The sequence below is a fragment of the Accipiter gentilis genome, chromosome 31 (genome assembly GCF_929443795.1).
Source record: "Accipiter gentilis chromosome 31, bAccGen1.1, whole genome shotgun sequence".
NCBI lineage: Eukaryota > Metazoa > Chordata > Aves > Accipitriformes > Accipitridae > Astur > Astur gentilis.
The window spans coordinates 375283-388967 of NC_064910.1; the positions used below are offsets into that span (position 1 = coordinate 375283).

Genomic DNA, 13685 nt, shown 5'->3' on the forward strand with positions numbered 1-13685 from the left:
CTAAGCAGGATAATAGCCTGTTATCCTTGAAGGTCTCTAATACAAATTGTAATGACTTGCTTACAGGGCTTCTAAACCAGCTGGCATAAACTTGCTCTGCATGGTTTGAGAGTTAAGAGGGACTGAATCTTGCTTCATATGGAATATAAGTCAGCAGTAATTTGATTTATGTCAATTAAGTAACCTTGGCATAGGATCAACATAAATGATGGGTGAAATGGGGGTATACAGTCCATTCAGCAGAAAATTTGTGTTGTATGCAAATTCTTTAACTTTTACTGTTACCCTAGGGAAAAGCATGGGATGGTAATGGCTTTCAAATTAAGCTACTGACCACAGAACGAGTTATCTTGCTGATGTGTGTTTTAGTATTAATTAATGACTATAGGATTGGAAAGTTGCAGAGTCTGAAATAAATTTAACATATTTAGTAAAATATTTTAAAGATCTGAAACTTTTACTCAATTTGATAAACATCTGAATGTACAATTGGGTGTGTCTGCAGTGGAAAAGTTAGCCTAAAAATTACACTGGTAGTTTTAAGAGCTTTCAAATTTCTAAGGTGAACCCAGTGGGTGTAAGCTTTTATAATAACCAACTGTAGCCTGCTGCTGTTGTTCTTGGTGTTTTTTGTCACCTTTGTCAGGACATCCAGGAGAATCCGCATGTGGGAGATGGATAAAATATGTATAGAGAATGCAGTAAGTCACCTGAATGCTAAGATACTAGGTTCCTTTTTTTTTTCTTTTTTTTGTCTTTTTAACCTTAAAAACCCTTACATCTCACATAAGCTAGTTGGAAGTGAAAGCTTTGGGAAAAGCCATATTTAAGGTCAGTGCATGATCAACTACTTTCCCCTAAGGTTAACTGTAGAGTGTTCGTCTTATGGTAAATTTTAAAAAGCTTTGTTTTTATTGTAATTTTATCTTACTAACAGAATTCAGAATTCAGTCAGCTCTGTGCTACCGGTTTTTGATGACACAGCTGTTTTGGCCTGGGAAGTAGATATGCTGGCAAAACCCCTGCTGTGCTATCAGCTATGATGATAGAAGCAGTATTTTTAGTTAAGCATGTTATTTTGTGAGGTGATTTGAATCATTTTAGCAGTAGCTCTGTAATATATAGAGGTCTTAGTTACGGTGAAGTAAAATCACAGCTTTATAAACAAGATGGACCTTACCACTGCAGTTTTCTCTCTGTTACCTGGCCCAATCTCTAGCTAGCTCTGGAAGCTAATTCAAAACAGAGACTAATTCAAAACAGAGGCAAAACGAGGGATGGCCACCATTGCCTAGTGACTCTGGGTGTGCCCCTTGCAGCAGTATCTTTGGGCCATAGAACCGAATGGCTACTTCCAATCTTTTCTAAATTACTGTGATTTACACCATTGTTTTTCCACATCACTCTAGATATGGTATAGTCAGTGCATGTATTTGTAAGCAAATGATGAAAAGTAGGGTCCTCCTGTTTGAAAGAGTAACTGTAAAGCAGGAAGGAGTTGGATATTGTGAACCGAAAAAGAAAAGAAGACTTCAGGAATAAATGTCCTACAAAAAAGAAAAAAAAATCATATGTAGCGATTAGGTAATGTGACCCACTTATTTTGAAATCTTGTTCCTCTGAAATGATTTCAGTCTACACTGCTTTTCCATGTGAATATCTGTGTTTTCAGAGTTTTAAAAACAGAAATACTTTGCCTGCCATATTGCAACTTAACTCAGGCATGTTGTGTTTGACTGCTGCCCACTGTCACTTTTGTGTAAGGAGATAAGTTAATTTGTTTCACTGTGCTTGGGCACTGTAAGAGGCACACGCTGGCATTATTTTAGGCCATTAGATCTCTGTGGCCTTAATATTTTCCAGTGGAGGCACAGACTGCATTAAATTTCATGTATATAAAAATGAAATGGAAGAGGGGTAATTTGCCTGAAGAAGTAGTTTTAAATCTAGCAGTTACTAAATAATCATAGTCCCTAAACTCATAAATTATTCTGGCTATGTCTACACTGATAGAAATATCTGCCCCACTGAGGGAACTGTGACGCTCCTCATGGATCTCATTGGAGTTTGGCTTAGTGTCTGTGTGGCCCAGAGACATAACTGTTACTTTATATGTGATTTTTCCAGTTCAGGGTACCTCAGATAACAGGAGGGCTGTGCCCTCGACCTCCAGAGCGACAGTGCATTGACAGGAAGCTGTCAGGGTTGCTGAATGCATGGGCATGGATGTGTAATAGTTGAGGGTGCAGGGCCTGGTGGGAAAGTAGCAAAGGACTGGGCAGAAAGGAAGGGACCTATCTTGTCACGTGCCTACCTGTGCTGCTTGAAGTTTGCTCCCACAGTGGAGTGATCAAGCCCCTCAGCTGCTTCCAAGTCTGGGATCTGACTGATTTCTCTACAAAGAGAGCATGGGATAGAACTAACATGTGTTTTGATCTGGGCCTAACGTTAAAGCTGGGAGAGATGTTGTCTGGGGCTGTAGGACTACCTTGGTCAGCCTGTTTCATTGGTGGTTTGGTTTGCTTCTTTTAAAGGTAGTGCTGTGTCAAATGGATGTCAGGAATCAGCCTGACAATTCACATCATACTTTCAAATGCAGCAGAGAATCAATAGCTCAGTTGCTTTGGGGTCATGGTAATCTGATTCCTGGCTTCCTAAAAAACTTATAAACCATGGGAGCTCTGCCAGGGAGGATGGAAGCATCAGCCCTATCCTCATCAGTGCTCTGTTCAAACAGTGGACAGTATAGCTTGGATATGCAAGGCTAAGGTTTTCAAATTCAGCCAGTATGGAAAAAAAGACTTTTTCTTCTCTTGATTTCTGCATTCTGTGAATGGTGTAGCACTTAGCTGTCCAAATGTTGTGCACATTTCCTTTATGGTTTGTTGTCTTTAATCTTTATGCAGCAAAGATGGGAATTTATTTCCAAGAGTTCTTCAGAAAATGAGAAGATGGGGTTTGAACAAGTTTGACAGGTGTTGCTAGTGGTCGCTGGAAATACTTCAAGGAGCGTGAAGCAAGTGGCAGTAATATGCAGCCTGAGATGGGCGGAGAATGGGATAATCCATTCCAGGAACAGCATGGTCTTAGCTAGGCTTCTGCAGCTAGTCATGTTTCTGCACATAATGAACAAGTAGAGCTTTCCAGCTAGAGTTATTCCTGCTAAACTAAAGAGGACAAAAATAGATGTTAACAGGAACAAAGTTTACACTAGCTAGCTGCTACTCCCCAGAGGAAGAATTGATAGGAACATAGACTGGTACTCTATATCCAGCACAGCACATGACCAATGGTTAAGCTTTACATATGTTAGACACTTTTTTGTCTTTTCTGTTACAACTAAAACTGGATTTGCTGTGAATGCAACATTGCCCAGCTCCTAAGTTTGCATTACCATCAGTAGCTGATCACTGGTGAATTATTGATAGCTCTGGGTCCTCTGAATTCGTCTTCTAGGCTCTGCTGTCACTTCAGATCTCTACTACTTTTGTCTGCAGCGTGTGAGGTTGTAAGATAGTTCTACATGGCAGAGCAGGTAGGTACTATTCAACATAGCAGAGCATAAGTACTGGTTATTGCTGTATATATAAAAATTCTTAACACATTACACGGCACAGTTACATAAAGCTGAATGAAACTAAAACATGTTAGGTAATTGTCACCTTGTCATGAGCCAGATGCTGTAACAGCTAAGAAAGTTAAAGCTCCAAGCAAGCCAAGACAAGCCCAGACAAAGTAAACCTTACAGCCCTAGTCCCACTTGCGAATTTAGTACAAGACCTGTGGCTGATAACAGGCATGGCCATAGTGCCTTTACTGGATTAGAAGGCTACGTAATAAGTAGTAATCCAGCCAATGCAGCCAATGGCATGTGGAAAGCTATTCAGCTCACTAGAGTAATTCAGTTAAAATTGTAACATCAGGGCTACCTTGAGACTTTGTAAATTCCATGCTTTCTAAAACACCTTTAGATATGAAATCAGGTGTGAAATTCTACCGGTAGTTGATGATTTTGCATGTCAAATCTAAAAGATATCAGAGAATGGATGGACCTGTTCACACACAGGAAAGAAGGGCTTGAGAGTTTCCTGAAAATTCTACTCTTGCTTTTAAGTAGGTGTCAGCTTCCTGCCTTAAAGCCTGTTTTCAGTCTCCTCATCTTTTCTGGATACTTCTCTTCTGTGGAAGATTACAAATAAAACAAGTTTTAAAAGAAAGTATTGTGAAGACGTCGTTAAAAATTACGTGAATTAAGAGATAGCACTTCTGCAATATATTTATCTATGACTTTCTGCCCTCATTAGGGCAATTCATCCCAAATTACTAGCAGTACCTAGAGTAGTTCTGTCAACAGGAAGAAATGAACATATGGTGAAGATTTTCCTCACCTGAAGACTAGTAAAGTCTTAAGTGAATGACCTAAGTGAGTTGCATGGTAGGAAGGGGGATTTTGCTTCTGTGATCTTCTTTATTTTCTTTTTGTGTGTGTGTGTTTTGCAGGGGGGATGAATTCAAGGAAAGATAAATGTTTTTAACTTGTCTTTATATGTAGATGAACATAGCACATAATCCTGATTCAGAACAAAGACTCCTGCCCAGATGACAGGAGAGTTTGTATATCTTGCCCTGGTAGTCTTTGCGATGTAAATTTCTGAAAGCACTGATCAAGCTACATGCAGTAATGAGGAAAAATAAACCAGACAAAGAAAAGAACTACTGAGCTTTTATCCACTTACCCTATTTCTTTGTATGTGACTTGATAATTTGTTTATGGTCATAATTATTTAATATTCTACTTCAAGATCAGAGTTCATCTATTAATTCTTTATGCTGTAATCTTGGTCTGCATTTCTGGGGGGGAGGGAGCAAGGCAAAAACATTCATTCTTATGCATTTCATTCTCGCCTCTAAAAATGGTCTGTGATTTTTTTTGTTTGTTTGTTTGTTTCAACAGCAAGGTGTTGCTAAATGGATCTGGAAAGGCATTACTTAATTTTACATAGCTTCTCTATAAGAACCAAGTCTTTGATGGAACAAAGAGGCTCAAGAAATTGTCCATATTTTCTACATCCAAGCAGTCACAGGCTCTTTCTGTCACTTGGTTACTATTTTAGGCTCCAGATGAAATTCTTGTGGAATACTTTCAGAAATGCAGTTTCCCAACCCTCTGACCTTCCTGTGTGTCCTGCTCCTGCCAAAAGAGAGGGGTGTTCATCCTCTGTCTTTGCTTACAAGGACCTACCCAAAAGCCAGTTTTGGTGATCCCAAGACTCTTAATGATTGAGTTCATCTCAATGACCCAAGAAGAAACTGCATTTCATTTTTGCTGGGGTTATTTTGTGCTATTACAGTCAGTTCCCGGATGCAGAAGTAGCCAGAGGTAAATGATGTGCAAATCCTTTTGCAAATGGGGGAAGGGAACAGAGCTTTGTGGTTGGCTCCTTAATCAGCTTATCCCATCTTGTAGAAACACAGACTAAGGATGTTATTTAATTATCAGCCTTACTCAACGTAAGACCTTCTGCCATCAAAATGCAGTGTGCTTTCTCTGTCTCTGGGTCATGTGTGCATTTGTATCCTCTCTGCTGTTGTTGTGCAGTCAGTCACATTGATGGGGCCAAAAACTAACCCTGCCAGGAAAGGGGGGGGGGGGGGCGGGGCGGGCAGGGAAGGCTTACTGGACTTAATGGTCCAGTTGAATGTGCAGCTGCATAGGTGAGGAGAGCTGGCAGGAGGGAAGAGTGGGCCTTGCAGTGGGTGGCATGCCTTCCCCCTTCTGACTGCAGTGCATGAGAATACACCATAAAGATGGCATTTTCAGAGTTAGGTACTCTCACCACTGTCATCAGTTAAAGCCTTCTTGAGCAGAGAATTATGGCAGTTTTGTAATTCCTGCAAACGTGCTTTTAAGGACTATCTGCCTTAATTCCTGTATTTGCAAATAAGACTATCATTGCAGGTGGAACCAAGCCATAGTTCACATTTTTAACCTACACAAAGAGTCTGTAAGAAAGAATGATACGTAAAAACACTGTATTAAGTGGCTGAGAGACCGAAATGGGTGTAATTTTATTCTTTTTCCCTGAAAAGTAGGGATGGAGGAAGGGGAGCAACTTGGAGTGTTAGTTTGTTGAGGCGAAATCCTGATGGGATTGGCAGAACAAAATTATTTTTGGAGTCTTAAGAAATCTTCTGTTACATGGAATTTGTATTTTCTGGCTTGCTAAAGAAATAGCATAACATAGCAATGTTGAAAATACTAACTCTTGAGGAGGATGTAGATGTATACCTATTTAAGGAGGGAGGATTTACAGTAAGGTCTTTACTCACTAAAACCTGATGTAGAGGAAGCATCTTCACATGTGGTCAGCAATTTGGGTACTAAAAGAAGGAAGGAACTTAGTTCTGCACCTTTATTTTTAATGGTCTTTGTCTGGATGTGGACCACTGTGTGCTTTAATATTGGATTTATGGATCAGAGGGCAGAAAGAAATACTGTGCTTTTTGTCGTCATCTATTTTTCCCAAGATTATGAACATTTTTAAATATTTCTCCATCCTCCTGCTCTGCTTCAGTGCTTTTCATCTTGCTTGGCAGTTGTTGTACAGTTCATTTATTCCATCTTAGTTAATGTTCCACTTCTAATTTTGGCAGACATGCTGGGGACAACAGTGACTTCTAATAATAGTTAACTTTCAAAGCAGCATTTGCCAGAATGTAGAAGTCTTTTACAGTTATGTAAATTAAATGAAGCAAAACCTTTGGTGAGGAGAGATACGTACCATGGAACTATTAAATAAAGTATGACTATTAATAAGTTATGAATTTATACAATGGTTTGGATTGATGTTTGATTTTCAAAGTTTAAAAAAGAACAAAAGATTAAATGGATTTGTATAACTGTTACAAATATTTGTCTAATAATACCAGTGTTTACTGGGCGTGAACTATTTAGTAAGGACGATGCCAAGTCTTTAATTTTACATACTTGAAAACATTTAGCCAGATTTTCTTTCTTAGGCTGAATTTTTCTAAGGCACCTGGTCAAAAATCATTCAACACTTTCAGAAAATATGGCTTGTGTAAATTGACAATATTTGAAAACAAAATTGACCCCTTTCAGATAGGTCAACTGAATGTTTGAATGCTGTAAGAAGTTTAAATGTACAGTGAAGATGGGAGTTGCAAGATATTCTATTCCCACACAAAATACACATGGATATGGAGGAGATGGTGTTACATGAGTCTCTTGACAGATTCACATAAGTTAGAAGAGCCTTGAGACAAATTTATGGCCCTCCTGTAGGACAGATGCTGCAGTGGAACAGATTTCTGGGGTACTCAAAATCTAAAATTTGTTTGCAGACTTTTGCACAATGCTGTCCAGGAATCTTAACTAGGAATTAAAACCAGGATTTGCAGATGATGGAGGCAGAACCAGCTGTGTTCTTACACAGGAAACATTATTGACAGTTATTCTCCTGGAGGGAGGCCTTTTAAAAGGGTTCTTCATATCAGTTTAGTGAAGACAGAGTTGCAATGCCAGTGTGGATTCCCCTGATAATGTCTGGCATTGTTTCTGTGCAATTCTGCTCCAGGAATAAATGCTGGTAGCATGAGTTAGTCAATGCTTTGATTCTGAGTGAAAAGGTTATAAAGGCAATAAAGACCACGGCGGGAAAAGTGTTGAATATTCACACTTGAGTGAGCACCAATATGAAGGGTTGTGGTTTTGCTTGCGTTTATAAGCTTGTTTTCATATCAGAGGGTTTTGATACATGTAACTGCGAGTGGAGTTTGACTCCAAATATCATTTTAAGAATTATGCTGCGTCAGTGATCTGACACTGGAAAAGTTGAGTGCAGATTGTTTAACTTTGGTATGATGATTAATTTCAAGTGATATAAGTTACAAATGCTAGTTTCAATTATTTACAGAAAAAGCCAACAAATCTCATGGGAATTCTACAAAATAAAATAAAACCAGTTGACTATGACTTTGCTCCCAAATAAACTAATCAGGTGATAGTGACCTTGAGACCAGGGTCACTCCTCCAGCTCTCCCCTTTCCTACATACAGAACTGATGTGCTCATCTGTCTGTTTGAGAAGTCCTTGATACTGTTCATATTTAACATCATTATTAAAGGTCCTTTGCTTTTGGGCTTAGCCATTAAAATAGATGAGATGGGAAATGCTGACATGAGAAGTTTGTATGTATTATTAAATCTCTTAATGAAGATGATGAAGAATCAGCCTATTTACAGCTCAGAATTAGGTATATTGCTCCTTAATTCTTGTTCCTCTTTTGCTTGGTATTTCAGTGCTGCGGCTACTGAAGGATGGTGCTGACCCTCATACACTTGTTTCCTCAGGAGGCTCTTTGCTCCATCTGGTAAGAGTGAAGATTAGTGTTAGTGACTGTGGATAAATATGGTGGGATACTGAGTATCAGATTGGGTATATTAATAAAAAGAGAGGCTTAGCAATAATTTTTTATCTATGCTGCCCTCCATGGTGATGATGATTGCATCCAGCTATGCATGTGAAATAAATGGTCGTTTTATGAAAGGGTGAATCATGTCTTAGGAATGGTAACTCACAAAGTAGAATTAAAGGTTTTATTTATAAATTATCTGTACAGTAAGAAAGAACGAAGGAAGTATTGCTTGAATCTGAAGATAGAATTCTATGGTTCAGAGATTCACAGATCCTATATGAAAAACACCATGATGTAACGTTTCTTTTGGGTTTGTGCATAATTTATTGCACCAATTTCCTGTATGTTGATATTTAACAAGTTATCTGCATTTAGTTTATTATTATTTGCATAGCAATTTAGATTAAGTAGTTGGAAGGTCAAAGGAAAACAGTTTGTATAAAATGATGAAAAGAGAAGCAAGGTGTTAGGGCATGTGGAGGAAAGACTGACAGGCAGACAGAAATGAAATACTGCAGAGGTAAAATTTGGGCTTTGCTGAAGCCAATGGCAAAACTCATCATAAATTCCCAATTTATGGGAATTTATTTATCATTCCCAATGATCCTTTAATTTGGTCTGTGATGCTTCAATTGCAGACATGCTTTCTATTCAATGTGAAACTATTTTAAGATACTTGGATCCAACTTTGCATAATGCTGCTAAAATAAATGTGACTTCACAAATACGAGGGCATAACAGACACAGTGAAAAGTCTGCTGGAGGAATTTTTCATTTTAGAACAGTTGGATTAAGGTTCTCCCAGTATGTACACAAAATAGAGCGATTTCTTGATGAAAAAAAGGATCCTGTAATATTACAGGACTCTGGCACACCTGCAATGATGCTCTTGCAAGATGTAGTGTTTCCCTTGTGTAATTAATCTGTTTTCCATCTCCCTGGCCATGCTGCTTATCAAGGACTTTGGAAATAGAGGCCTGGGTAAGGGGAGGGTGCAGTAATGAGTTGGAACAGAGAAAATTTAAGTTCTCTTTTCTCTCCTCCAACTATTTGCCTGCTACAAAGGTGCTCAATCACTCTCTAAAAATGCAGCCCATACGAGTTGTTAATCTTTGTGATGCCCAAAACTGAGGCATCCCAATCTTATCCTGTGCTGAAAGCCCTGGGAGACAATCAATGTGGCTGATGTGACATATGTCTCACTGGCATTTTAAAATAGAAGAAAGAAAGATCCATCTTCAGGGATTTTAGGTTGCTTTGTCTATCTAGTTCAGCAGATGCATACTTTTTAACTGCAGTTGAACTGTGTCTTTTTACGTTTCTTGATCTTCTGCATTATGCCCCAATTCACTGTCACATTCATTATCTCCACTGGTGCCTGCTGCTTCAAAGGCACGCTTATGCTTTAAAAGGAGGGAAAACTTCTGCAGGTAGAAATTTGCAGTAGAGAACTGTGTGTAACCTACTGCCTCAGTTTGGTCAGGTACTTGTAAGTACTCACAATTCATCTACAGGAAAATGCTGGTCCTATTGGAGACAGGGGTAAACCTGATTTCAGTGAAACTTGGATTTGATCCTGATTTGGGAGCAGTACAGATAGGAGAGTCATGATACAGGGAAACAGATAAACCACGTTTATTTTTCTACAAGAACTCATGATAGTAATTTACCATACATCTTTTTTAAAGCACACTCAGATCCATCCGAACTGCTAGTTTTACTACTATAATTCTATGTAAGCTGCTTTCTTCAAAGGGGAGCCTGATCAGTGTTTATTCTTTCTAGTTGTGGAGTAAATGTTTTTATTCCAGAATGAATGGAAAATACATTGATCTTCACAATTTAAAATCTGATTAATGATGCAATTCCTTTTTCTTTTTCCATTTCTGTTAACTTATCCAATGTGATATATTTCTAAAAAACAAATGAAATGTGACACTTCATAAAGATTCTGTTGCTATCTCTGTAGACAGTATCCCAATACTCTTGAATCTCAGGGAAGCCATTGGACTCCATGAGATGAGAAGTACCAAAAAGAGAGTACTTGCCTGAGTTCCTCATTCAGTGGGAAGCAGGTAGTGTCATATCAATTCATGCAGACAATCACCCAACCCACCCTTGTAACAGAGTATATGACTGCCAATTTTCTCCTGAAACTTGGACTGAGATTGCCCAATTGCTTCACAGAAATCCATTAAACAAGCATCAATGAGCAGCAGCAATTAAATTGCTGCTACAAATCTAGGCTGTTTTCAAACTGGTAACTAATCACAAAAGGCTATATATCTATTATTAATACACAAAATGGCTCAGTGACATCTAATTTCTTTTGTATGGAAGCTTTCTAGAAATTTTTTGCTTAACAATGCCTTGGAAACGTGATTGGTATGAGATTAAATGATCTGTATTATAAAATGTCATATCTCTGATTTGTTAAAATTTGAACATGCACATCTCAATGTAAGTTATAGTACAGATAACAGTGAATGATACTGATGCAACAAAACTGTTTCTACAGCTGTCAGATATATATCAGAACTAAATTTCTGTTCTGTAATTTACCGGCCAGTATGTTGTGTTTGGAAATCATTTAAAACAGGGCTGCTTTTTGGCCTCAGAGTTCAATTTTCATCTTCTCAGTTATATATATTTATGATCACAGTAGTACATGCAGCTCCTACATTTAGTTGAGTATCTCGGCTATGTCTTGACTTTGCAGTGGAATCCAGTTAAGCACTTTTCCTTCTTCTCCTTTTCCTCCAGTGTCCTGGCTTCCATGCCAGATTAATACAGATCAGCAAACTGGATGCCATGGTGTGGTTCCACATGTGATGCAGACATAACATAATTATTTAACCCTCACTTGCAAATTATCTACAGATTTCACTGTATTTTTACTCTCAGTATATATGTGTACTTTTGGGGGCAGGGAAATATTCCACAGCTTTAAATATTGGAAGAGACATAGATATATTAAAGATAATATTCAAAGCTTCTAAGTATCTAATACAGAAGATTAGTCTCCCTGTAGCCTCTCTCTGGTGGAAAGAAAGAATCCTTCTCTAAAGAGTTAACTGAGCATGTATGTCAGGCCAGAGTTAGGATCTTAACTTGGATGCTCTGATTGTCTTTTAAAGTATTATCTGTAAGCACATCCATAAAAAGTCAACAGATGTGACAGGAGTAAGCCCAAAACAATGGCTAAGCCGGTTTCTTCTCTGCCAAAAATAGTGACTCTCATCAAAACAAAGCAAAGTATGCAAATACACGTGTGCAGACCTCCCCACCTCCAACATACCCTTAGTGTGCAGACTATTTTTTCTGTCATAGAGACTTGAATAGGAATCAGTATAGTTTGTGGATTGGAAATAGGAGTGGGTGTGGAGAGGTGTGTGTTATTGCGATGAACTGCACAAAAGGCAGAAAGAAGTTCATGTACCCGTGGACATACGTACGTGTGGGTGTACATATACTTAGATGCTACTGCTCGTGATGAGATCCTCGCGCACTGATGCCTGGGCACTGATTTGGAATGATGATATCGGACTGAAAGCCTCACCCTTAACGCAGATTTCAGCAGATTTCATATAGTGTTTTTTCACAGGCAATAAGGGATTCTGTGAATGATGCACATGGAACTTGTAGTCTCCCCAAAACTATTTCTATAGATTCATCAGCTGTTGTCCCCTACAAACACAGCAGTTTAACTACAGTGCATCATCTGCTCAATTTAAATGTCAAATGAAGCAAAAATTGTATGTAATAAATTCATTTGTACGCTGAGTAAAACACCATCCCTAATCTGCTCTTCTTTCTTCTAGTGTGCCCGCTATGATAATGCATTTGCTGCAGAAATTTTAATTGACAGAGGAATAAATGTAAATCATCAAGATGAGGACTTCTGGACATCAATGCATGTAGCCTGTGCATGTGATAATCCTGATATTGTCTTGCTACTGCTACTGGTAAGTAAAGCAATCCAATGCTTTGTGTGCTTGAAAAGGAAACAGAATGTAACACCACAAGGTCTGCAGCTGCTGTATGAATGCAATATATTACTACTAATCGTATCAGTGAAAGCATATATTGTGTGTATTTGTTTCTTCACATTGTTCTGGTGCTCAGGACTTTTAGAAGGCATATAGTGAAGCATTTTTAGGCCTTCAACAAGAATACAATATAAACATCAATGTCAAGTCTCTCCTATCTCTTCTCTGTAGTCAGGAGCATATTTCTCTGATAAGCACTCAGTCCCAAATGGGATATTCGGATAATTCTTTTCTCCTTGTTACTTTCTGTTAAGGGTTGAGTTCACAGACAATCTTATCAAAAACTCCTTCTTAAAAACAAGTATTCACTCAACTATGGTCAGTATTCAAAAAGAAGTGTTTGTGGGCATGGTCAAAATTAAGCTAATTTAATATTTTTCTAAACAACTTTTTGAAGCAGAGTTTACCCAACATAGTGATAGATATGGCATTCACCCATTGTAGAGAGCAGCTTTGTTCATGTTGTGCTTCCATTCCTAGAATCACAGCCTTTAGTTTTACACCAGGATGTTAGTGCAGCTCTTTATCCCAGTTAATTTTGTACTGCTCTTGTGAACAGTTGCTGCCCTACTGCTTTCATCTGACATGATTTTTTTAATCTATTTGTATAATTTAAAAATCTATATCACACTTCTAGTGGTCTTCATGTTTCATTGGCTGAGACAGAATAGTGACTTGTCATTCATCAGCTTAGCTGTTGTAGCTCACTATTTCTGTCCTCTGGTACATAGTAAAGACCAAAGTAAAGCTTGTTAGCTGAAATGAGAGCTAGGAGGGGCTGTAGCTGTTCGTAATGTGATAATCTGCTATCATATCCTGTTGGAGGACTGTTGAATTGTAGGTACTATTTTTGGAATAAATGCAGAATGAAATGCTTGAAGGTATTTCTTTCCACCCCAGTATTTTACTCAAGGTGGTATAGCTTTCCAGGGACATACTTGTCTTCTCCATTTTGTAGCTGTCAGCTAGGGAGGGGGGGGGAGAGGCGGGGCAGGCATTGGACAGTACAGCTAGGAAAAATATCCCATGTCTGCTGAAGAGTCAGCCAATGAAGAACTTGCCCCCAAGGCAGCTGCTAGCACATGAGGAAATGTAGAGGTCAAAGGTAATCTGTAGAGGTCTGGTTGCCATACATGCAAATGAGGTGGTAAAGGTCAGATTCATCAATTGTTGCCTGACTGCGCCAGTGTTGGGCGTT

The 13685-nt window shown here is 38.6% G+C and overlaps 1 protein-coding gene across 5 annotated transcripts in view; it reads left to right on the plus strand.

Annotated features, from left to right (window-relative positions):
- MYO16 (myosin XVI) overlaps window positions 1–13685 on the plus strand; it is a 385302-nt gene that overhangs the window by 123041 nt on the left and 248576 nt on the right. For all 5 annotated transcript variants that reach the window (XM_049834474.1, XM_049834472.1, XM_049834470.1 and 2 more), the window contains exons 3-4: window positions 8323–8393; window positions 12260–12403. In XM_049834474.1, coding sequence (XP_049690431.1) covers window positions 8323–8393; window positions 12260–12403 — 215 coding nt within the window. The remainder of the gene's footprint in view (window positions 1–8322; window positions 8394–12259; window positions 12404–13685) is intronic.